This window comes from Aethalodelphis obliquidens, unplaced genomic scaffold, assembly GCF_003676395.1.
Source record: "Aethalodelphis obliquidens isolate GAN/ISIS:26980383/991018 unplaced genomic scaffold, ASM367639v1 scaffold51, whole genome shotgun sequence".
Taxonomy (NCBI): domain Eukaryota; kingdom Metazoa; phylum Chordata; class Mammalia; order Artiodactyla; family Delphinidae; genus Aethalodelphis; species Aethalodelphis obliquidens.
This window is the reverse complement of record NW_020837995.1, coordinates 12,211,686-12,234,143: the sequence shown is the minus strand read 5'-3', so window position 1 is coordinate 12,234,143 and position 22,458 is coordinate 12,211,686. Positions and strand designations below refer to the sequence as shown.

The following is a 22,458-nucleotide window of genomic DNA, read 5'->3' as shown; positions in this document are numbered from 1 at the left end:
AGTGCCCTCCTGGAGCTCCCCAGGCCCGGTGGGCACTGCTCCCCGGCCTGCGGGGGACCAAGGCAGAGTAGGAGTCCGAGGTTGAGTCCCTTTCACAGGTTAGTACTGATGGTTAAGTCTGAGCCCCAGAACTGCTTATGCAGTGGGTTGTTGAGGATGAGAGAAGAGCTCCTTTTCGCCTGACTTTCGAGGCCCTTGACGCTTCCATCCAAGAAGGTGCGAAGAGCGCTGGTCCGAGCGTAGTGGAGACTCAGCACCGCAACTCCGAGGAGGAGGCACAGGATGCCTGTGTTAGCGCAGTCGCGGGTAAAGAGGGCGGTCAGGGCTCCAGAACCTGGCCGCCCGACTCCATCTATTGGAGGTATTTGCGTTTCTTCCCCAGACACACGCACCACGGAAAGACCTCTAATATGGCATACATGATACACGGGTTCGCACGCCACTGGGGCAAGATACCGAACCCTTCCGAACTCCCTTCCCCTCCTCTGTAAAATAGGCACAACAGTGCCTGCCTCTACGAACTACTGAGAGGGGCAAATTAGATAATATATGTGAACTCATTATGCAAACCGGAAAGCGCACGCTGGGATAAATCTCGTCTCTGCCCCCAGACACCCGGGGGCCGGTTCCCTCGGTCCTCACCCGTGGCCAGCGTGATCCAAAAGGCGGCACCGTAGTGAGTGGTGAGCTCGGAGGAGCCAAGGCGGAGCTGGCAGAGAGACACGCTGGAGATGGAGGCGAAGGCGAAGACGGAGAAGAGTGCGAAGGCGCCGGTGATCAGGAGAGCCAGGCCTCCGTAGTGCGGGGCCGGCATGGAGAGCAGCACGTTGGAGAGGAGCCAGAAGCAGAACGCCACCCTGCGGGGAGGGGACCAGTGGAGCTGTGAGCCGGATTCCCCCAGCCCGCTCGGGTTCCCACGGGCTCGCCTCCCCTACCTCCCGGCCCCAGAACAAAAGCCCGGGGCTGGGATGGCGGAGGCGCAGGGAAACACCGGAGGGGAGTAGCCGGCGCCCAGCCATTGCTGCGTCTCTTCGGATTCCCACGGTCTGTACGGACCTCGTGACCATCTGCTCGCGAGGCGGCAACTCTCACCCCAAGCGCGTCGGTCTGTAACTGTAGCTCACATCCTCCGGCTCACATGCCCCCACCCCGACCCCCGCCACGCACACGCACGCGCGCGCGCAAGTACGCAAAGTGTCTTCTTTCCGCGCTCACCACAGCGTGGCCGAGGCGTAGTGTCCCGCCAAGCGGTATTGGCGGTAAACCCCGCAGGGGCTGCTCGGAGTGAACTTCTCCGCCAGATAGAGAACTGGATCCGGCAGCCCCTTCTGCAATGCCTCCGTGTACGCCCCAGCATAGTTTTCGCCGATCCGCCAAATGAACTGCTCGTTGTAGTCGATGGTCTCGTTCAACTGCTGCACTGGGTTCCCTGCGGAGGGCGGCGTCGTCACCCGGCTGCGTACAGCGAGGACCGGGCAACTAAGCGGATTCGGATAGGAGAGTGAGAATCTTGAGAGAAATAGGTTTGGCAGCGGTTGGGGAAAACACAAATCAATGAGAACCAAAAGCTATTCTATATGAGCTTGTGGGAGCTGTCCTCACAGGTCCTCCAGCTGCCCCTGCCTGCCACACACCCCCAACCATGGTGTCTGTCAACCTCAGGAGTTCACTTCGCCGCAGCTCCTCACCTGTGAGTGTAACATTAACGCCCGCCAGGCCCACGTGCAGACCGACGTGGGCTCGGACGCGTGCCGCACTGAAGGCCTTGTAGGATGTATTGGTGCTAACTCTGCCCACTGACCATTCTGTGCTGAAGCGTACCGCTGTGGGGAGAGGCAAACCGTGGGGGAGGGGAAAGGTTAGGGAGAAGATTGGGGAGACGGGATTGGGAGAGTGGTGATGGGAGTTGGGACACTGCACAGAGATGGGGGGGTCTAGGAGTCCAAAGGGATATACACGGTAAGGGTGGAAGAGTGGGCACTAGAAGGAGCCCACTAGAAAGAGAATGGGAAGAGGGAGCGGGAACCCATCCCCAGTTCTCCATTTTCCCAGGTGCCCTCAGGCCACCTCCTTCCTCACCCCAGGTCCTCTCCCCCTCCGCTGCATCACACACTCACCCACAATTTCTGCTCCTATGAACAGGCTGAGGAGAACTCTCACCAACCAGAACCAGCGCTGCAGGAACAGGAACCGGGTCAGGCCTGGGTACTGCCCAACCAGAGTCCCCAAGCTCTCCATTGACCCCATGCCACCCAGGTCTTTAGTGCTTCTGCAACTTCCCTCTCTTGCCCACTTTTCCCAGTTACATTCCTGACCTTTAAAGGCTGAAGGCAAGTCATGCAAGTCCCTCTGAGCCACTGGCATTTTCTAATGTTTTTTGGCTGCATGATTCTGCCTCCCAGCCCCATTTTCCAGTCCACCCTGCAACTGGGCTGTCTCTATCTGCTGCTCTCCCACCACCTTCATCCCCTTTCCTCTTCAGCCCTGGTCCCACCTCCTGCTTGGGTCACTGCCATGATGAGGCTCAGTGAGTCCAGAAGTGCTAGGCAGGCAGCGGTCACCTCCCTCAGGAGAGGGAGGCCTCAAGGTCTGGTCACCAAGTAGAGGAGGTGCGAACACAACCTCTCAGATATTACTAGGTGTGCCAGTTTCCCAGAAAACAAACACAAGACTCAGGGAGGCTAGGTCCTCCTAGACTTGAAAAACAGACAACTTAGGCTCTGGGAGAGGAGGGAATCTAAGAAAAAGTGCCCAGTCTGCTACAACTTCGAAGAAATTTCTGTGGAGATATCTCTGTCCCACACACATGACTCAACCCAGTGCACAGGTGAAACACAGCAGTATGAGTTGCTGGTTTCTGTCCTCTTGGCCAGAAGGTCATCACCTGAGGTCGGGATGGGAGTGGGATGGGAGTGGAGGTGCAGCCTGAGGAGAGGCAGGAGACCCCTGCAGCATGTGAAGACTAGAATTGGCCCCAGGATTGCTGGACTGGGCACCCACTCTCTGCAGCAGCCTCCTGAATGTTCCAGCTGGGGTCAGCCTCTGGATATCTTGTATGGGACCTCTCCCTAACCTTGGGAAGGGGTGCTTGCTGGGCCAGACTTCTGCCTATGCTCCACCTGTCTGGTTCAGTGCTTCAGTGCATGGAAGATCTTGCCGCCGTCTTAACTGTCCTATCCTCCAGAGACATGCTATCCTTGACGCCCTCCACCCCCAGACCTAAACTTCTAGTACCCCCTTACCGAGTGGCCACGAATCCCGGGTAAGATGAGTAGGAAGCTGGCAGCCAAGGCCAAGAACACCAGAATGACAATGAGTAGCGGGACGCTGATGCCGGCGGCATGCCGGGGCTGAGGGTAGAAGGGCAGAACACCGTTCCACAGAGTCATGCTGCAACCCGGCCGAGCTGGGTCTGTTCCAACGGGGAGAGCGGTCACTGGCGTCCGAGCCCGGATCCCACTTCCCTTTACCCCGTTCCCTGCGTGCGAGGACTGGACTCAATAGACAAGTCAAGTCTGAGCGCCTCGGCTTGCCCCTAAGGAAGCGCAGAAGCTAGCTGCCCTCAGACGCTCTGGGTTGGCCGGGACGGAGTTAGGTAGGTGGGAGGGCCAGCTCTGCGCGTTCACTCTGCGTTTGGAAGTCGCACAAGACCTGAAATCCTTTTTATAGCAGCCTGGGCAGCGTGCCGAGCCATGTCGGGGCTTTGCAGCCAGGTCCCAGAGGGATAAGGTCATGCAAATGAGAGGCGGAGGTTGCTATGCAAATGAGAGGAGCCCCACCTGCATAGCAAGAGGGTGAATTCCAGTCCAGATGCTCACATCTGGTGCTGGTCTGGCCTGAGTGGACACCTGCACAGCTGGCCTCAGAGGACCCAGAGAGGAGGGTGAGAATGAAGCCGGGGAGGCTGAGGATCTGCGGAGCTGGGGAGGAGTGGTGGGGGAGAGGCAGAGAGCAGAGCAGAGAAGCAAAGATTCCAAGAAAAAGAAGACTTCTGACCCCGATGGGGGCCCTAAGCCAGAGGTCTGAGTGGGACTTGGGACCTGATCTTCCCATCCCTCATGTCCATGCACAGGCATTCACTGAGGGGTACGAGGGACTGCAGGTTCCAGATTCCCAGCTCACTAGCCACGTTCCTTTCCCTGCCTCCTCTAGGAGAAGCAGTTCTTGAGGGGTAGGACTCGAGGCTTTGTTCGGGACCTGGGAGGCTGGAGGTAAAGTCCTGCCAGGGACTGACAAGCCCCAAAGGATTTGTGCCTCCCGGGTTCCTGTGTGTGATCGGGGTTAGTTCTTCCACGGGGTGGAGGGTGGGGACCAGTGTCACTGCCTTGAGGGCTGCTTATGCGTTTAAAAAAGTGCCCCGCAGGTGCGGGTACTTGGTGACGTTTCTAAAAGCTTCGATCCAGAAGTGGACACGGCTGGTGCCTCCTCCTCCTGTGCCAACTGTCGGTGTGGGGGACGCCTGCTCCGTGTCTCTATGTACCACCTCCCACCCTTTTGGCCACAGGGTCAGCATGGTCCGTGCAAGGCCAGAGGCCCTGGTGCTCCTGGGAGCTCTGCTGACTGCACTCCTGGACCCAGCGGGTAAGTACCAGGTGCCCCTAGTTCGGGATGTCTCCCAGTTTCCCTTGGGAGTTGGGGAAGGGAGACGTGCAGGCAAGCGGCTTCCTGAGGCTGGAAGATCGGGTGAGATGGCTGAGCGGCTAAGCCAGATGGGAAACTTCCTGGCGCAGCCTAGACGCCGGGCGAGTATCGCCACTTGGGTCGGGTTGGGGGCGCTCGGCGGTCTGGAGAAGCACGGGCCGAGGCCGTCGGGTCCCAGAGGGGTCGCAGGGAGGCTAGCACTGAGTGGACCACCCTCTGACCCACAGGAGGCCAGGGCTCAGTCTCGCTGACCTGGGAAGTGCAGCGCTATGACGGCTGGTTCAACAACCTGAGGCACCACGAGCGTGGCGCTGCCGGTGCGTCCCTTGGTCTGGGGTGGAGAACGGCTAGTGAAGGGCAGGGTCGCGGGAGACCCGGCGCGGAGAAGCCGAGAGAGCGAGCCGCCAGCCGCCCGGCTGCCTGCGCCGCGAATTCCTGTACACCCCTGGGGACAGAAGAAGGGGTCTCGTCAGTGGGAGTGGGGAGTTGGAGGGAGGAGTAGAGCGAGTTTCGTGGGCTTGTTGGAGACGGAGTGCTCAGACAGAGCCCGGCTCCCTGCTTCCCACAGGCTCCCGACTGCGGCGCCTTGTACCTGCTAATTACGCGGACGGCGTGTATCAGGCTCTGGGGGAGCCGCTGCTGCCCAACCCGCGCCGACTCAGCAACGCCGCCATGCGGGGCAAAGCTGGGCTATCATCCAGCCGCAATCGCACAGTGCTGGGGGTCTTCTTCGGTGAGAGCAAAGTGGGAGAACGCGTCTTCGGTGAGGGTTGACGTGGCGCTCAGCTCAGAGCCTGGGGAGAGGGGCCCTGAGGCCTCTCTGCAAGTCCACAGGAGACCGATACAAGACCCCGAACCACTTCCTCTCCCCACCAAGCCTCACTTCAAGCCTTTCTTCCTCTTGGAGGGATTTGGGGGTGTTGATTCGGGGGTATTTGCTCTCCTAATCTTTCTCTTATCACTGACTACAAACCCAGGAGTGCCACTAACCCTCATTATAGCTCTTAGAAGCTGATTCCACTACCGCCCCTCTCCTGTTGTGCTTATATCTTCTCTCCCCCGAAGAGGGAGGGAGAGGCAGGATCTGTTAGGAGAGGGGGACTGGCTTGGGGGAGCCCTTACATTAATTCTATTATTTTGATTCTCCCAACAACATTATGGGGTGGGCGAGGAGGGTACTATAACCCCACTTTGCAAATTAGAAAAATGTTTTAGAGCTGGTGGCGCGGAATTTGCCTTGGAACATCTGCCTTTAGGCTCTTCAGAAATTGGCGTCAGCCTTGGCGGTGGGGAGTAGCAATTCTCACCAGTTTGCCCCCCGACGCCCGCAGGCTACCACGTGCTCTCGGACCTGGTGAGCGTGGAAAACCCTGGCTGCCCAGCCGAGTTCCTCAACATCCACATCCCGCCCGGAGACCCCGTGTTCGATCGCGACCACAGCGGGGACGTGGTGCTGCCCTTCCAGAGGAGTCGCTGGGACCCCGAGACCGGACAGAGCCCCAGCAACCCCCGGGACCTGGTGGGCAGGGCAGGCGGCTGGGGGGGTGGGGTGGGGCGGGACGTGAGGCAGCTGTGGAGAGGCTCCCACCACCCGCAACGGCCGCCCGGCCCTCGCCCGCCCTGAGCCGCCTCGGCCACCCGACCCCCGGCTCAGCCTCCCGCTGTCCCCGCAGACCAACGAGGCGACGGGCTGGCTGGACGGCAGCGCCATCTATGGCTCCTCGCACTCCTGGAGCGACGAGCTGCGCAGCTTCTCCGGTGGGCAGCTGGCGTCGGGGCCCGACCCCGCCTTTCCCCGGAACGCGCAGGACCCGCTGCGCATGTGGACTGCGCCCGACCCCGCCACGGGACGGCGCGGGCCCCGGGGGCTGTACGGTGAGGCGGCGGGGGCGCGGGCTTGGGGCCGACGAGGTGCGCCCTCCTCGGGCCCACCCGCGCTCAACTCCTCCCCTGTGTCCCCACCGCGCGGGCAGCCTTCGGGGCGGAGCGAGGGAACCGCGAGCCCTTCCTGCAGGCGCTGGGCCTGCTCTGGTTCCGCTACCACAACCTGTGGGCGCAGAAGCTGGCCAGCCAGCACCCGCTCTGGGATGACGAGGAGCTGTTCCAGCACGCGCGCAAGAGGGTCATCGCCACCTACCAGGTCGGTCGCGCAGCCCTGCCCCCACGTCCTTGTCCCCGGGAGACTCCGCTGCCCCGCAGAGCCCTCCATCCTTGGACAAGCCCACCCAGAAACACCCCTCCCCAGGCAGCTACCGTCTAGGGAAAGTCCCTGAGAGTGATAAGGAGGCAAAGCGCTAGTTATACCAGAGGTTTTCTCGTGATTGTTATTTAGCTGCCCCTCCCCCCTGCCCTCGTTCCTCGTGGGCAACGGGAACCTCCTCCCCTCTCCTGTTTGAGTGTCTCTCCCGTGACTGCCCTGCCTGGTCCTCGTCTCACACCTAAGCCTTCCTTGAGCTCAGATCCTTCCTGGCCTGGCTGCTCCAGCGCTGACCTCCCATTTCCCCCTCTCTTGACCCTCAGAACATCGCGATGTATGAGTGGCTGCCCAGCTTCCTGCAGCAAGCACCGCCGAATTACACAGGTGAGGGAGTTTGGGGAACACCTGGGCTGAGGAGGGGTTTGAGGAGGGGGAGGGGGTCAGGATCCATAGGACAAAGAAGACAGGTGGGTTCGTGTGACGAGTGTGTGAGGGTAAAGAGCCTATTTCTCTTCTTACCCCTGTGGACAGAGTACCGCCCTTTCCTGGACCCCAGCATCTCTCCGGAGTTCCTGGTGGCCTCTGAGCAGTTCTTCTCCACCATGGTGCCCCCTGGCGTCTACATGAGGTGAGGGAGGGTTTGGCTGAGCATCACACTGGCAGAGGTGAAGAATTAGTGGTCTTGTGGGCCTGGGGCCTTTTTTACACCCCTACAGTTTCATGGGGGAAAAGAAGCAGAATTTGGTGCCCTGAAACAGCACCCTGGGGTAGGAAGTTCAGTCTTAACAGGAAAATCTCCCCATTTCCTCCTAATGGCTGAACTTCAGTTGTTGAGAGCAGGATTTGTCCAGCAGCTGGGTCACTCTCTTCCCTCCTTCCCTTCCTACCCTGTGTGGACAAAGAGCAACCTCTACCTTCAATCCGCACTCGTTGCCAAACCCCTGCCATGTTCAAGGAAGTTCCGAGGACACCTCTTAGTACTGGCCAGGCCCCCTCTGAATCCCTCGCCCCACTCAACCCCACCTCAACTTCTTTGAATTCTCTTACTGCATCCTTGATTCCCCATTTCAGAAACACCAGCTGTCATTTCCAGATGGTCCTGAATGAGGGTTCTGGCAGCTCCCCAGCTCTCAGAGTCTGCAACAGCTACTGGATTCGGGAGGTCAGCCTGGGGTCAGGGGCAAGGGGAGGTGGGTCAAGGTCAGTCTCATCACACAGGCTGGGAAAAGCAACAATTCCAGTTCTTAGGTGTTGCAGCTCCAGGGTGGTGGGAGTTGAAGGGTAGAGTGATCAGAAAATTATCTGGGGACAACAGCTCAAGAGAGTCTAGGACTGGCCAAGGGCCCTTTATCCTGAGGTGCTGCAGTGGTCCTGAGAAGGACCTGGCTTTAGGGAGGGGCCTGAGAACCTACCTTGAGTGTGTTGTTTTATTCCAGAACCCCAATCTGAACAGTGCCGAGGCAGTGAATCATCTGCTGCTGGGAATGGCCTCCCAGATTTCGGAGCGGGAGGACAACATAGTGGTTGAAGATCTGAGGGGTAAGCACTGGAGGCAGAGGGGATGAGGGCCCAGAGGTCCGGGAGCCTGGGGACCCTTCTGGGTTAAGCATCAGGCAGATCTAGGGTACCTATAAAGCAGGAACATAGACAAACACACAGCAAACAGCCATTAGAAGAAAACAAGCTTTATTCTAAATTACTAACATCTGAGGGTGTGGGGGAAGGGTGGCACCACAATCTCTGGTGCTTAGGTCGCTAAAGGTTTTTGTCCAGCCCTATGCTGAGGTTAAGTAGGTGGGACGGGGAATTTACTGCTTGGTGACTAGAACAGTCCTGAGTCTTAGGGGAAGAGTTTTGCCAGAAAAATTGCCCCTGGTCACACATGATGACAGTGACCCTGCACCAAGGCAGGGCACATGTCGAGGAGTGCTGAGTGTGGGTAATGCCAACAGCCCAATTCAAGGCTGCTGGGCGAAGAAGGGTTAGAGGGACTGAGCCTAGAGCCTGGTCCTCTCTCCTCCTCAGATTACTGGCCTGGCCCTGGCAAGTTCTCCCGCACTGACTATGTGGCCAGCAGCATCCAACGTGGCCGAGATATGGGGCTGCCCAGCTATAGCCAAGCCCGACAGGCCTTGGGGCTGGAGACCCCAGGGAACTGGAGTGACCTCAACACCACCGTGGACCGTCAGGTCAGGAATAGTGATGATGATAATGGCAGCTAAAGCTTTCTTGTGGTGATACTGTTCTAAGTTCTTTACACATGTAACACATTTAATCTATGTCAAGAACGTTACAGAGTAGAGACCATAATTATCGCCATTTTACTGATGACATAATTGGTAAGTCTGTCTTGGAAGCAGGATTTAAATTCAGCCATCTGATTCCAGAGTATCCTCACCACTGCATTGTACCATTACTGCAGAGTGGCCCCTGGGGTGCCATTGTCCTATTCCTGCAGGATCTCGCCCCATGAGTTGGGTGACCCTGAAGCTGCTGATCACTGGGGATAGGCGGTCTGGGTAGTGACGCACTGGTCCTCCCACCAGACTTGTCACCACCTGAGGAGTGCTGCCTAGATAGAGGACACTTCCTCAGGCCTGAGCAGCAAGCCAGGCAGCTGATGGGGTCCTGTGTTTGAGGGATGGGGCAATAGTGGCTGCTCTCCCAACACAAAACCGTATCCACGCTCACACGCTCCTCACTTCCTGTGTGGCCCCAGATGCTGGAGGCCATAGCCGCCCTGTACAACCAGGACGTGTCCCGGCTGGAGCTACTCCCCGGGGGGCTCCTGGAGAGCCATGGGGGCCCTGGACCCCTCTTCAGCACCATCGTCCTCGATCAGTTTGTGCGACTGCGGGATGGCGACCGCTACTGGTTTGAGAACAGCAGGAATGGGTGAGGCCTGCCTGGGTTCCCACCTCAGACTCTACCTCGGCCTGGGCCCCAGACCCTCTACCTGTAAACAGCACCCGGATGTCCCAGCACCCCTCCCCAACCCCTCTCGATCTCTTTTCTCATCTGGGTCCCTGGGCCTGAGTTTGCTGGAGACCTGTGTCCCCTTCCCATCCCAACAATTCCTGGCTTTCTCTAACTTAGGCTATTCTCTACGGAGGAAATTGCAGAAATCAGAAACACCACTCTTCGGGACGTGCTGGTGGCTGTCACCAGCGTGAACCATAGTGCCCTGCAGCCCAATGTCTTTATTTGGCAACAAGGTGGGTGGCCTGGGAGAACACAAGCAATGGTGGCAGAGAAGAGACAGAGGTTGTGTGGGGATCACTTGGTGCTGTCCAGGGAGCTGGGCACCGGCAGCTCCTTCTGTGTTGGTCTGGGAGGCCTGCATTAGGCCACCTCCCCCAGTAGAGACTAGACTGGTTTGCAGGCTGAACCTTGTGGTCAAGTTGGGATAGATGCTGAGAGATGGGATGTGGAAGAGGAATTTTTGACGGGAACAAGTTCCAGGGAGGAGGGTTTGGGAGGGAGTGGGTACCTGGTCCTTTATAGGACAGAAGGGAAGGCTGCCTGGCCAAGGAGTGGGATCCTCAGGCCCTGAGATCTTCTGTGTCTTTCCCTCAGGTGCACCCTGCCCTCAGCCCCGGCAGCTCACAAGTGAAGGCTTGCCCCCCTGTGTGCCCCTGACTGTGACTCATTTCTTCGAGGGCAGTGGTCCTGGTTTTGGCATCACCATCGTGGCTCTGTGCTGTCTCCCCCTAGGTGAGCCCTTTACCCCTTCGCCCATTTCTCTTCTGGCTCCCCTCCTCCTCACAGACTGTCCCTGCCCCTCATTATCTGCTGGCCTGTAAGGCTAGCTCCTAGGTACATTTGAAGCCAGGCTCAAGGGGCCTTGGGAAGGGAGGGGCGGCAGCCAAAGCCTCAGTGAAGCTGTAGGCGAGGCCGCGCCCCCCCCCACCCAGTGTCTCCTTCTGACCCCCTTCAGTGAGCCTGCTTATCTCTGGGGTGGTGGCCTATTTCCGGGGCCAAGAGCTCAAGAAGCTACAAAAGAAAGGCAGAGAGAGTGTGAAGAAAGAAGCAGCCAAAGATGGAATGTCAGGTGAGATGGGGCCAAGGGACGGGAAGAGGGAAGGGGACAGATGGGGGGGCGGTGCTGGGAGAAAGAACCAGGTTACAGATGTGGGGAGAGAGCCAGGCTTTGGGGGTGCCTGCTCAGACTGGCAGAGTGGAGCTAGCCTGAGGGCAGGGGCCTGGGGAACTCTGCTGAACCACTCTGCCCCATTGTCCCTTCCCTAGCGATGGAGTGGCCGGGACCCAGGGAGAGGAGCTATCCCATCACCATCCAGCTGCTCCCAGACAGGCGTCTGCAGGTCCTGGACAGGCGTCTCTCTGTGCTCCGCACCATCCAGCTGAGGCCCCCGCAGCAGGTCCACCTCATCCTGTCCAGCAACAGCGGACGCCGCACCCTGCTGCTCAAGATCCCCAAGGAGTATGACCTGGTATGGCCCATCCTGCCTCCCCAGCTTGGGCTGCCCTCGCACATCTCCCCTCTCATGGCGAGTCCTCTCCGGCCACCCCGTCCTCAGCTACAGAGCTCAGTTGTGAAGGCTGATGCTGGGAGGATCCACTCCTTTCAGAGGTCCCCAGCCCCACCACACTCTCCCTCTGATCCCCTTTGAGCCTCTCACCTGGCCCCAGCCGGGATGGAATGGGGGACAGCTTTTTTCTCCATCCCTCAACCCAAGACCCTCTGAGGGGAGGCTGAACCAGAAGCTTGAGCCTTCCTCCCACCAGGTGATGCTGTTTAACTCCGAGGAAGAGCGAGGCACCTTCGTGCAGCAGCTGCAGGGCTTCTGTGAGAGCTGGACTCTGGGCCTTGATGAGGCTGAGATGAGTGAGAACGAGCTGTTCAGGAAGGCTGTGACCAAGCAGCAGCGGGGCCGCATCCTGGAGGTCTTCTTCAGACACCTCTTTGCCCAGGTGCCTGACTGTGCCTTTTGGAGGCAGGACCGGGCCCAGGGGTTGAAGGGACCCTGGGCTGGACAGGACCCTATGTGGGGTGATCTAAGCTTCTGCTCTGCGGGCTGGAGATTTCAGTTTCCTCATCTATGAAACAGTGATTAAAATAGGATCCATCCCTCTAGGTTGCTGTGAGGATTCAGGGAGATGGTCTACATCAGTGGTTCTCAAAGTGTGGCCCCTGGACCAGCAGCAGCAGGCTCATCTGGGAATTTGTTAGAAATTCAAGTCCTCAGGCCCTTCCCCAAGACCTAGGAAATCAGGAACTCTGGGGTTGGGGCCCACAAGCCCACCAGAGGCTTCTGATTCACTCTAAAGTTTGATAAACACTGTTCTATGTGTGCTTGCTTCGTTATAGGCATTTAACAAATGGTAGTTACATGTATATGACTTTTAAAATCAGGCACATGACAGCCCTGTCTGAATTGACAAGAGAATGTATCTTTAGCCCCTTCCTCCCTGTCCACTTAATGTCTGCTGCAGCTTCTGTCCCCAGTGTAGGCTCTTTCACTTTGCATTCCCAAACCGTGCCCCTCCCCATTCCCACCCCATCCCCTGCTACAGTCACCCCCTCTGCAGGAAAGCAGAAGCCCAAGTCAGAAGTTTATCTAATGACCGTGAGCAGCCACCAGGACTCCCCCTTTCTGAGCTGGACTTTGGGGAGATGTGAGAGGTCACTGAACTGCTTCCAGCCTCACCTCCTTCTCTCCTTCCCTCTGCTGCTGCCCGAGTGCAGGTGCTGGACATCGACCACGCAGACGCCGGGACCCTGCCCCTGGATTCGTCACAGAAGGTGCGGGAGGCCCTGACGTGTGAGCTGAGCCGGGCCGAGTTTGCCGAGTCCCTGGGCCTCAAGCCCCAGGACATGTTTGTGGAGTCCATGTTTTCTCTGGCCGACAAGGACGGCAATGGCTACCTGTCCTTCCGGGAGTTCCTGGACGTCCTGGTGGTCTTCATGAAAGGTAGGGGGATGGTGGACCATCCCAGGAGTCAGGTGTCTTTCAGCAGAGAGTTGACGGGCATCCCCCTATGTCTTGCCAGGCTCCCCAGAGGACAAGTCCCGCTTGATGTTCACCATGTATGACCTTGATGGGAATGGCTTCCTCTCCAAGGACGAGTTCTTTACCATGATGCGGTATGGGGTGGGCCCCTCCAGTCCTGAGACTTCCTGATATTTTAAACAGGAAAACAGGTCAGGTCAGAGGAGGGTAGGCGAGGAGGTTATGAGTCCATCTACATTGAGAGGTGGCCTAGGTACTATATCCTAGACGCTCAGAGCATCCAGCTTCAGAAGTTTATCTGGCCAGGCCCCTGCCTCCAGGAGAGTCTGTATTTGCAGTGCCAACACCACCAGAAAATTCTCCCTAGTTACAAAAGACAACCAACATCAAGATGACCAGTAACAAAGCCCACTAACCCCTTCTGGATGCCTTTGGGACTTTGCTAACTCTTCAAATGCTGTGCTTTACACAGTGAGATAATGAATCATGGAGGACGGATGCCCTGGGTTACTGCCAGTATTAATCACCATGACAGGCAGGAGGAGAAACATGGAAAGTTCTTCTATATTCCAACCCTTCTCTCTTCCTGCTTCTTAAGCCATTTCTGGTTGTGGTGTGCCGATAAAGACCAGTTTTGAGCTCACAGGCTTATTCCTGAAGACCGTGCTCCACAGCTGCCTACAGCTCTATAAGGACAGGGTTCATATCTCTCTTTGTTCCCTGCTGAATCCCCTCCTCCGCACTGTGATTGGCACATAGCAGGCATTCAATACATAGTTAACTGAATCAGATGAAACAAATAAGTAAATGAATAAACAGAATGCGTAGAACAGCCCAGACCCTTTTAACTCTTCTACCCCTGTAAGCCTCCTCATTGCTTTCAGCTTTCACCTTAACTGCCACATTCTTTACAGTCCAGATACCACAACTGGACATGGGCTTCTGAAAGGGCTAGGGCGAGGCGCATTGCAGTTGTCCCTCGCTGGGCGTGCTGCTGCAGGACCCTCTAGGAGACGGTCTCTGCCCCCAGGGGCTGAGGTCCACCTCCTTGGCCTGTACTCAGTGTGGCTCTTGCTCAGTCTCACCCTGAGCCAGTGGGATGATGTGTTTTTTAATGTGATGGCAGTGCTTGCTGTGCCGTGCACACAAAGGTCTTTTTCTGCTGGACTCACACAGACTTGCATGTTTGTTTGCTTTTGTCCCAAAGCACAGTCTAAGAAAAGAGTTATGGCCCCTGTAGCTGCCACTGTGGGTGCTGTCACATTGGGTGCGGAGATACTCCTGCCTATGCCCCAGGCTGTTGGCACAAGGAAGCAGCAGCCAGTGCAGCTACATCTCCTCTCCCAACCCCCCGCTGGACCATGAACGGGGTGCCCAGCGGTGGTGTGGGAGGTATCAACATAAGAGCCTGCCACGTGAGAGAGCCATGGCACACCTGGACAAGTCCCTACACTAAGTGGACATTCATCCCAGCTGTAGGTGCCCCCCTGTTTGGGGACTGCTTTCTTTAACTGGTCAAGGTCACTTTGAATTTTGTTCTGCCTTTTGAGCCCTTGGCCACCCCACCCAGCTTAGCGTCAGCAGCAGGCTGGATGAACACCTTCTCAGTGCCATTTCCTGGGTCACTGGTAACCACATTAGATAGGCTGGGACCCACCCCACCCAGCACCTGCCTGAACCTGACCTTGCCAGGTGACAGGCTGCGTTCGTCTCTCCTCCCTCCCCCTGCCCAGGTCCTTCATCGAGATCTCCAACAACTGCCTGTCCAAGGCCCAGCTGGCTGAGGTGGTGGAGTCCATGTTCCGGGAGTCGGGCTTCCAGGACAAGCAGGAGCTGACGTGGGAGGACTTCCACTTCATGCTGCGGGACCATGACAACGAGCTCCGCGGCACCCAGCTCCGTGTCAAGGGTGGAGGTGGAGGTGTGTGAGTTTGGAAGGTGTCAGGAATGGGCGTGTCTTCAAAATGAGAGTTCCTGGTGCATAGCACTCAGGTCTTATTTCTCTTCTAGTCCTTGGTGCCTGGTAGAGAGCCAGGCACGTGTAATCAAGGGCATCACATACACCTGCGCAATTTATGCACAAAGATACCCACTGAGGGGTCAGGGCAGGCTGAAGTCCAGCCTACATTCTACACACCAACCATGTGCATTGGTCTGGGGTGTGTCTGGCCAGAGGAAGAGGCCCTATTTTCTCTACACAAAGGACCTGCAGGGTTGCATCCGCCTGGAGGGGGGCCCCTTTTCTAATTGCACTCAGTTGCCACATTGTCTAGCAGTGGCCGCCACCCTGTGTACAGTGGGTGCTCGGTGTGGGCAGTGAGGGGAGCAAGGCTGGGGAAAGAGATGGGGACACGACCAAGTCACTGGCAAGTGCCACGGCAGCCTTCCTAGGAGAGTCTCCTCCCTCGTGGGGAAGCCCGTCCAGCTTCTTGTTCTCCCCAGGTACTGGAGACATTCTTAAACCAAACGTCAGCTGTCGAGTGTCATTCATCACTCGGACTTCTGGGGAACGGTGAGTGGGAATGGGGCACTGGGAGGTGCCCCGGCTGGGTCCCCTGCAGAGAAATGAAGGAGTAGGGCTGGTGGAATCAGCCCCTGGGCCAGACATTTGCTCTGAAAGTAGCTTTCAGCGCACGGTTGTTCTAGACCAAGTTCCAGCTGCCTCACACACATAACGCCTTACTGCTCAGGAGCCTGGCTCTCTCCCTGCCCCTCCAGGACAGAATCATTCTACAGAACATGTGATCAGATCATGTTCATTCCTTCTGTCTTGCCTTCTGCCTGGCTTCTTTCTGACCGGTTTTATGGGCAGGTTCTGTGGACAGAAATGAGTCCCAGGATCTATCCCCTCCCACACCAGCCCCAGCTCTGACTTGGCAGTTCTTCTCCTGGCTGCAAAGACAAGGGGAGAATGAAACCCATTTTTCTCTTCTCAGTTCTTGCCCTCAGGGAGTGGGGCTCCCTGTCTCAGAAGCCCCAGAGTTGGGAGGCCCTGGGTTGAAGAAGAGGTTTGGCAAAAAGTAAGTGTTTCCCAGACCCTTGACCCAAGGAGACACGGGGAGAAGTCTCAGGGTCTCTGGTCTGCGCACACCCCCACACACGAGGAACCATCCTGAGACTCATTCCAGGTGTCCCTGACCGGATTGGCAGGCTATTGAGTTAATGACTCTTCCACCTTTTCCAACCTCTGCACCCTAATCTTCAGGCAGGGGGCCTGGCACTCGGATGCAACACCAGGCAGTGAGGGGTCTCCTGGCTCCTGCCTGCTTTGGGCACAGCAGTGAGGCCTGTGCAGGGAGCAGGAAGAAGGAAGCACAGAACAGAGAGGAGGAGGTGGAGACGGAGTCGTGGGGAGACGGAGGAGTGGGTGGAGAGGGCAAATAAAGCCGAGAGGTAAAGGCTTGGCAGAGTGGATTCTACCCCCCAAAAGCTTTTTCTTTCATCTGTTGAGGCCCATCCTGACCGCTACCAGATCACCAGGTCTCCTTTATAGGGTGGCATTTAGGGGAGGACAGGGTGCCCTGATCTCGGGCCACCTGCCTCCCATTGCTGCAGGGCAGTGGTGCCCCCTCCCCGGCTATACACAGAGGCGCTGCAGGAGAAGATGCAGCGGGGCTTCCTGGCCCAGAAGCTGCAGCAGTACAAGCGCTTCGTGGAGAACTACCGGCGGCACATCGTGGTCGTGGCAATCTTCTCAGCCATCTGTGCCGGACTGTTTGTGGAGCGTGCTTACTGTAAGGAGAGTTCCAGGTTGTGGGCAGTGGGAGGGGAGACGTGAGAGCCTTCTGGTTGTTATTCTTGATCCTCAGGCATCTGGATAGGGGAGCCCAGCTGTTCTGACTGGGGTCCAGGCTTCTGTGCTGTGCTGATCCACCCCCACTGTGCCCCCAGACTATGCCTTTGCCTCGCCACCCTCGGGCATTGCAGAGACCACCCTCGTGGGCATCATCCTGTCGCGGGGCACGGCGGCCAGCGTCTCCTTCATGTTCTCCTACATCCTGCTCACCATGTGCCGCAACCTCATCACCTTCCTGAGAGAGACCTTCCTCAACCGCTACGTGCCCTTTGATGCCGCCGTGGACTTCCATCGCTGGATCGCCATGGCTGCTGTCGTCCTGGCCAGTATGTGGCTCCTGGGCACGCTCGCCACTGCTGCAGTCCCCTGGGTCGAGCTGTGGGGGAGGCAGTGGGGAGACTGGAGCTACTTATACTTCCTGTTCTCCTCGGGGCTGGAGGTAGAGTTGGCCCTGGAGGCATCTCTAACAGGATGTGTCTCTTTCAGTTTTGCACAGTGCTGGCCACGTGGTGAATGTCTACATCTTCTCAGTCAGCCCCCTCAGCCTGCTGGCCTGCATCTTCCCCAGCGTCTTTGTGAATGATGGGTCAGTTTTGGGGAGGGTCCCCCTTGGGAATCCTGGGGCAGGCCTCAGGGTACAACAGAAAAGAGGTAGATGGCCCTAGACCCTCCACTCTCTCACTAAGTGAGGGCGAGAAGCTAGCATCCTCGGGGAAGCTGAGAGATGACTTCCTTGCCCTCAGGAAGGAAGTAGGCCGTAATTGGCCAGGAAAGGAGTTTGGGAGATGAAGTCGGAGCCTCTTTCTCACGCGTACCTGACACATAGCTTGCTATCTCAGCCTACTGTCCATTCACTGGGCAAATATTTGTGGAGTACGTCCTGTGTGTCCATCCAGGAGCCAAAGAGTAGGGATGCCAAGATACATGCAGTCGTTCAACAAATATTTATTGAGCATTTACTCTGTGCTGGGCATTGTTTGAGCATAGGGATAGAGCATGGAGGTAAGCTCCCTGCCCTCATGGAGCTTACAGAATATGAACCAAGCGCTTCAAGGAAGCAAAGGTCAGCTGCAGTAGGAGAATTCAAGATAACACAGGAGGAAGAATTGCTTTGAGATCAGAGGGTGGAACTGCAGGAGGCTGGGTGCCATGTTCTTTGGAAGGACCCTTGGCCATCTGGGTTGAGGCCCAGTAACCTCCGCATTCAAGGCCGTCAGGAAGAGAGTCACATTGCAACAGTGGTGGAGCCCCTCCTGCCCCAGCCTGAGGCTCTGGGTGTCTTTGTCCTACAGGTCCAAGCTTCCCCAGAAGTTCTACTGGTGGTTCTTCCAGACAGTCCCAGGTAAAGAGTAGACTGTATGTGGAGTCTGGGGTTTCTGTCTGAGGACTTTTGCTTTTGTCCTCCCTCATCTTCCCATGAATACACACTTGTCTATAGTGGTCATAGGATCCCTTTGCAGCCTCCAGCACAAGCCTCAGCTCCAGCTTCTTTGGGCAAGCTGTTCTGGGAGCCAGGGAGGGATGAGAGAGGTCAGGGAAGAAGAGCGGAATGGGGAAATGCCCTCTGGCATTCTCAGCCCAGGCTGAGGTCCCGAGGCCAGGGGCTCTCTGACCCTGTCCCCGCTGCCACCAGGTATGACAGGGGTGCTCCTGCTCCTGGTTCTCGCCATCATGTACGTCTTCGCCTCCCACCACTTCCGGCGCCGCAGCTTCCGGGGCTTCTGGCTGACCCACCACCTCTACATTCTGCTCTACGTGCTGGTGAGGGACTTCTCTGGGCAGGGCCAGGCCACAAGGCAGAGATGAGCACTCATGATGTGGGGAGGGAGCAGGGTGAATTGGACGCGAGATCTCAGACCGAGACCCCAGACCCGAGACCACAGCCTATGGAGCCTATGCCAGCCCCACCTACCCTGCCCAGGCCCAGGGCCCAGGCAGGAAGTATCTGGGTAGGGTGGGTGCAGGAAGGGGGCCAGCTGGGCCTGAGCTATACTAACTAACCATGTCTCCAGCTCATCATTCACGGCAGCTTCGCTCTGATCCAACTGCCCCGTTTCCACATCTACTTCCTGGTGCCAGCACTTATCTATGTGGGGGACAAGCTGGTGAGCCTGAGCCGGAAGAAGGTGGAGATAGGCGTGGTGAAAGCAGAACTGCTGCCTTCAGGTACCAGGCCTTGCCTGACCCTCGCTGGGCAGCATTGGAGGTCAACTCATGGGACGTGGGAAGACAGCTCCCCAGGCCTCCTCATCCCATTGCTGCCTCCGTTAGCCTCTCAGGGACCCCTGCAGCTTTCCTGATGGAACTACAGCCCCCAAAAGAGCTGTGTTTAGTTCCCAGGAGGACTTACAGACAGTGAGAAGTGACTATGAGAAGAGGAGGCTGAAAGTGCATTCAGAGGTGTTTAAGGACAAGAAAGACCCGCGCTTGTGTGGCCTGGGTGCAGGGTGGGGAACCATACACCCCTCTCCCATTCCGTCCCTCAGAATAACCTCTCTTCAGAGACAGATAAATGGCCCAGACTGCAAGAGTCTGTTGTTGATAGTCAATGTTGGCCAGAGTGGGGATTCACATCAATGTAAAGGGTGGTGGAAGATGACTTAAGTGACAAGGGGCCAGCTAACCTTCAGGACTCACATAGTAAGAAAATTAAACCTCACTTCAACTGTATTTCAATCAAGATTATTTAAGAACAAAGTCTCAGCATGGTATTAGCATGCCTTCTGCATCCTCCAGTACTTGCGAATCTCCTTTTTCCACAAAGAGAGAACAAGCCTGAGGCTCAGCTATGGTCAGGCAACAAACAGTATCCAGCTAAAATTTGATAAAACATGGTACCTTCTGTTTAGACCACATGATACTTAGGCAAGGCAATGTAGGGTATTGGTTAAGAGCTTGGACTCTGGAGCTAGATAGAGCACGGCCTCTGGAGCTAGATAGAGCACATGATGCTGGTTTTCTACTCACCTTAGGGACCTAAATGTTCTTCTCAAGGTAAATTGAATTGAAAAAGTAAGTCAATTTAAAGAAAAATGTTAGATAAATGATAGTGCAGCAGGTGTGCTGATATGGCCCACCATAAAGGTAACCCTCATATGGTGGAGGTTTGGCAAACACTGAGATGGTACCTGGGGAGCCTGAGGTCCCCTGACCTAGTAGGCTGGTATCCAGGACAGTGGTATCAGGCCTGGGCCCTTAGTGGGAAGAAGCAGCAAAGAGGAGGGGAGGGGCTGGAACAGGAGAGCAGAGAAGCCCAGCTCTTGAGTTACCCAGGAAACAGAGAAGGGCGCCCTCCAACTCCCAGCCCCAGAAGCCATACTCGCTCAGATCATGTTACTACTCCCTGTGCCTCAGGTGTGTGGAGAGGACAGGGTACCTGCCAGTCCTCAGGTACCAGGAGCAAGCCCTCTGATCCCTGCCCCTCCCTGCCCATGACCCCCAGGAGTGACCCACCTTGAGTTCCAGCGGCCCCAAGACTTTGAGTACAAGTCAGGACAGTGGGTGCGGATCGCCTGCCTGGCTCTGGGGACCAACGAGTACCACCCCTTCACCCTGACTTCTGCACCCCACGAGGACACGCTTAGCCTGCACATCCGGGCAGCAGGGCCCTGGACCACCCGCCTCAGGGAGATCTACTCACCCGTGACGGGTGACAGCTGGGCCAAACATCCAAAGGTGCCCATCACTGGGAACCACTTTTGGGGTTCTGGCATTGATAGAAGGTCCCCACCCTCCCCGACCTTGGGATAAGATGCTCCAGCCACCCCAAAGCCAGACTGGGAGAGGGCTGGGGTGCCTCAAAGAAACTAGTTCTCCCTGTCCTCCCCGCCCCCCCCCCCCCATTTCTAACCTCAGAGCTGGGGAAGGGCCAGGCTCATCTCATCTTCCTCTTCTGTTGGCAGCTGTACCTCGATGGACCATTTGGAGAGGGCCACCAGGAGTGGCATAAGTTTGAGGTGTCCGTGCTGGTGGGAGGGGGCATTGGGGTCACCCCCTTTGCCTCCATCCTCAAAGACCTGGTCTTCAAATCATCCTTAGGCAGCCAAATGCTCTGTAAAAAGGTGAGTGTCCCTCTCCCATTCTTCAAAGAAATGGGGACAGACAGCCTGATTGTGTCCCCACATCCCAGCAGAGTAGCATGATAAAAAGTCCCTGGCTCCTAGGCAACTGGTTCTGCTGGGACCATTCATACCCAGTTGCCCAGATGGCAAACATTAGAGGGAGGGTAGGAGGTGTAGCCAGAAGAGCCTCTGCTGGGATCTGTGGCTAAGAAGCCTTGGATCAGGCCTGTGGGGGTCCAGGGCTTCCCACCATCTCAGTATAAGCATCTGGGTAGAGGAATCTTGAGCTGAGCTGAGTCAGAGCTTTAGTTGTGTGTCCCCAGATCTACTTCATCTGGGTGACACGGACCCAGCGGCAGTTTGAGTGGCTGGCTGACATCATCCGGGAGGTGGAGGAGAATGACCACCAGGACCTGGTGTCTGTGCACATCTACATCACCCAGCTGGCTGAGAAGTTTGACCTCAGGACCACCATGCTGGTACGTCAGGGCCGGCCAGGCAGGGCAGCTCAGTGGGTATGTGGGTTGAGGGTAAGGATGGCCAAGGCAGGTGGGTGGACCGCCATTTGGACTAGGAGCTGACCCTGGCTCTGCCTGGCTGTGACCTTCCTCCTCTACTCCCTCCCCCAGTACATCTGTGAGCGGCACTTCCAGAAGGTGCTGAACCGGAGTCTGTTCACGGGCTTGCGCTCCATCACCCACTTTGGCCGACCCCCCTTCGAACCCTTCTTCGACTCTCTGCAGGAGGTCCACCCAAAGGTCAGTCCCACCCCGACCCATCCTTCCCCTGCCAGGACTTCCTGGCCCTCAAGCAGCCTGCAGCTGGGTACTGAGCAGAGGACCTCAGGATGGGGTCAAGCATTGGAGAAGGGCTTCAAACCCCACCCCCTGCCTCCCCAACTCAAGCTGCCTTCTCAGGGCCTGGGGTCAATGGCCTGGTCATTCCAGCCAGGCTTGAGAAGCAGCTCCCTCCTGGGGAGGAAGCCCACAGGCCTCTGCTTCTCTGCAACCACTGCCCCCCCCACACCCTTGACAGGTGAGGAAGATTGGGGTGTTTAGCTGCGGCCCTCCAGGAATGACCAAGAATGTAGAGAAGGCCTGTCAGCTCATCAACAGGAAGGACCAGGCCCACTTTGTGCACCACTATGAGAACTTCTGAGCCCTCCCTCCCTGGTTCCTGATCCCTCCGTGGACCAGCCCTGCCAGCAGTTTCTGTCAGAATTCACCTCAGGCCTCAGCTGGAGAGCTGGAAGAGCCTCTCCCTCATTGCCCCATCTGTCCCAGGCTCTGAGAAGATAGAGGAGACCCTTCTAGCTTAAGCCACAGCAGGCTGTGGCAGACAAAGTGGGGAGGGGACAGTCCCTGCCTTGTGACAACTATGGAGGTGAAGAGATACAACCGCATTTTCCTCTGATAGGTCCCCATGTCTGTTTTCCTCCCAGAAAATCAATGTATTGCTTTGGTATTTTCTTGGCCTAGGCATTTGAGGGAGGACAGGGTGGGGATACCTGGTGTGAAGAGAGGGTTCAGAGTGAGAATCTCCTCAGAGCCCAGCTCAGAAGTTGCGATGCTAAACCTGGATGGCCTGCCTGCCTCAATTCAGTCTCCGAGGCCTTTTCCCTCCAGCTCTACCCCCCAACCCATTCCTGCTCTGAGAGGATCAGGAACCCTGAGGAGCAACCAGCAACACCCGCTGCCCTCACCTCTTGGCTGGCCCATCTCTTAGCCTGCTGGAGCAGCCCCTCAGCTCTGGTACCAAGGGAGTCCAGCCTCTCTGCCAATCATCCAGAGT

General features: G+C 57.1%; 2 protein-coding genes across 4 annotated transcripts; one reads left to right on the top strand and one right to left on the bottom strand.

Moving 5' to 3' along the window:
• Window positions 1-61: 61 nt before the first annotated feature.
• Window positions 62-3,402, bottom strand: LOC113608122 (dual oxidase maturation factor 2). Its single transcript, XM_027084206.1, has 6 exons — window positions 3,243-3,402; window positions 2,118-2,175; window positions 1,689-1,823; window positions 1,216-1,429; window positions 643-857; window positions 62-286 (listed from the first exon to the last, which is right to left on the bottom strand). The coding sequence occupies exons 1-6, from the start codon at window positions 3,387-3,389 to the stop codon at window positions 93-95; spliced, it is 963 nt and encodes a 320-aa protein (XP_026940007.1). The 5' UTR covers window positions 3,390-3,402; the 3' UTR covers window positions 62-92.
• A 1,084-nt stretch (window positions 3,403-4,486) lies between these two features.
• DUOX2 (dual oxidase 2) lies at window positions 4,487-21,969 on the top strand. 3 transcript variants are annotated; one of them, XM_027084179.1, is made up of 33 exons: window positions 4,512-4,581; window positions 4,869-4,958; window positions 5,210-5,374; window positions 5,973-6,160; window positions 6,315-6,516; window positions 6,615-6,781; window positions 7,162-7,222; window positions 7,370-7,466; window positions 7,910-8,000; window positions 8,275-8,377; window positions 8,864-9,027; window positions 9,558-9,733; window positions 9,935-10,053; window positions 10,415-10,552; window positions 10,776-10,889; window positions 11,087-11,289; window positions 11,585-11,770; window positions 12,546-12,771; window positions 12,851-12,944; window positions 14,544-14,731; window positions 15,253-15,322; window positions 15,747-15,830; window positions 16,366-16,544; window positions 16,702-16,932; window positions 17,093-17,192; window positions 17,899-17,948; window positions 18,240-18,367; window positions 18,619-18,772; window positions 20,049-20,281; window positions 20,509-20,667; window positions 20,991-21,146; window positions 21,297-21,425; window positions 21,703-21,969. In XM_027084179.1, exons 1-33 carry the CDS (start codon window positions 4,512-4,514, stop codon window positions 21,823-21,825), a joined length of 4,638 nt encoding a protein of 1,545 aa, XP_026939980.1. In that variant the 3' UTR covers window positions 21,826-21,969. The 3 variants fall into 3 exon arrangements, with proteins under 3 accessions (XP_026939978.1, XP_026939979.1, XP_026939980.1); XM_027084177.1 differs by having other exon boundaries at window positions 4,487-4,581; window positions 21,297-21,836; XM_027084178.1 differs by lacking the exon at window positions 4,869-4,958 and having other exon boundaries at window positions 4,495-4,581; window positions 21,297-21,836.
• The last annotated feature ends 489 nt before the right edge of the window (window positions 21,970-22,458 follow it).

What these genes read in the sequence shown, in the direction of transcription:
- LOC113608122 (XM_027084206.1), bottom strand. Translation starts at nt 3,389, where the DNA reads ATGACTCTGTGGAACGGTGTTCTGCCCTTCTACCCTCAGCCCCGGCAT. An exon ending in CGTTAATGTTACACTCACAG is followed by an intron (nt 1,430 to 1,688) that starts GTGAGGAGCTGC and finishes CGCCCTCCGCAG; the next exon opens with GGAACCCAGTGCAGCAGTTG. An exon ending in TACGCCTCGGCCACGCTGTG is followed by an intron (nt 858 to 1,215) that starts GTGAGCGCGGAA and finishes CCCTCCCCGCAG; the next exon opens with GGTGGCGTTCTGCTTCTGGC.
- DUOX2 (XM_027084177.1), top strand. Translation starts at nt 4,512, where the DNA reads ATGGTCCGTGCAAGGCCAGAGGCCCTGGTGCTCCTGGGAGCTCTGCTG. An exon ending in GAGTTCTTTACCATGATGCG is followed by an intron (nt 12,945 to 14,543) that starts GTATGGGGTGGG and finishes CCCCCTGCCCAG; the next exon opens with GTCCTTCATCGAGATCTCCA. An exon ending in GTTCTTCCAGACAGTCCCAG is followed by an intron (nt 17,949 to 18,239) that starts GTAAAGAGTAGA and finishes CGCTGCCACCAG; the next exon opens with GTATGACAGGGGTGCTCCTG.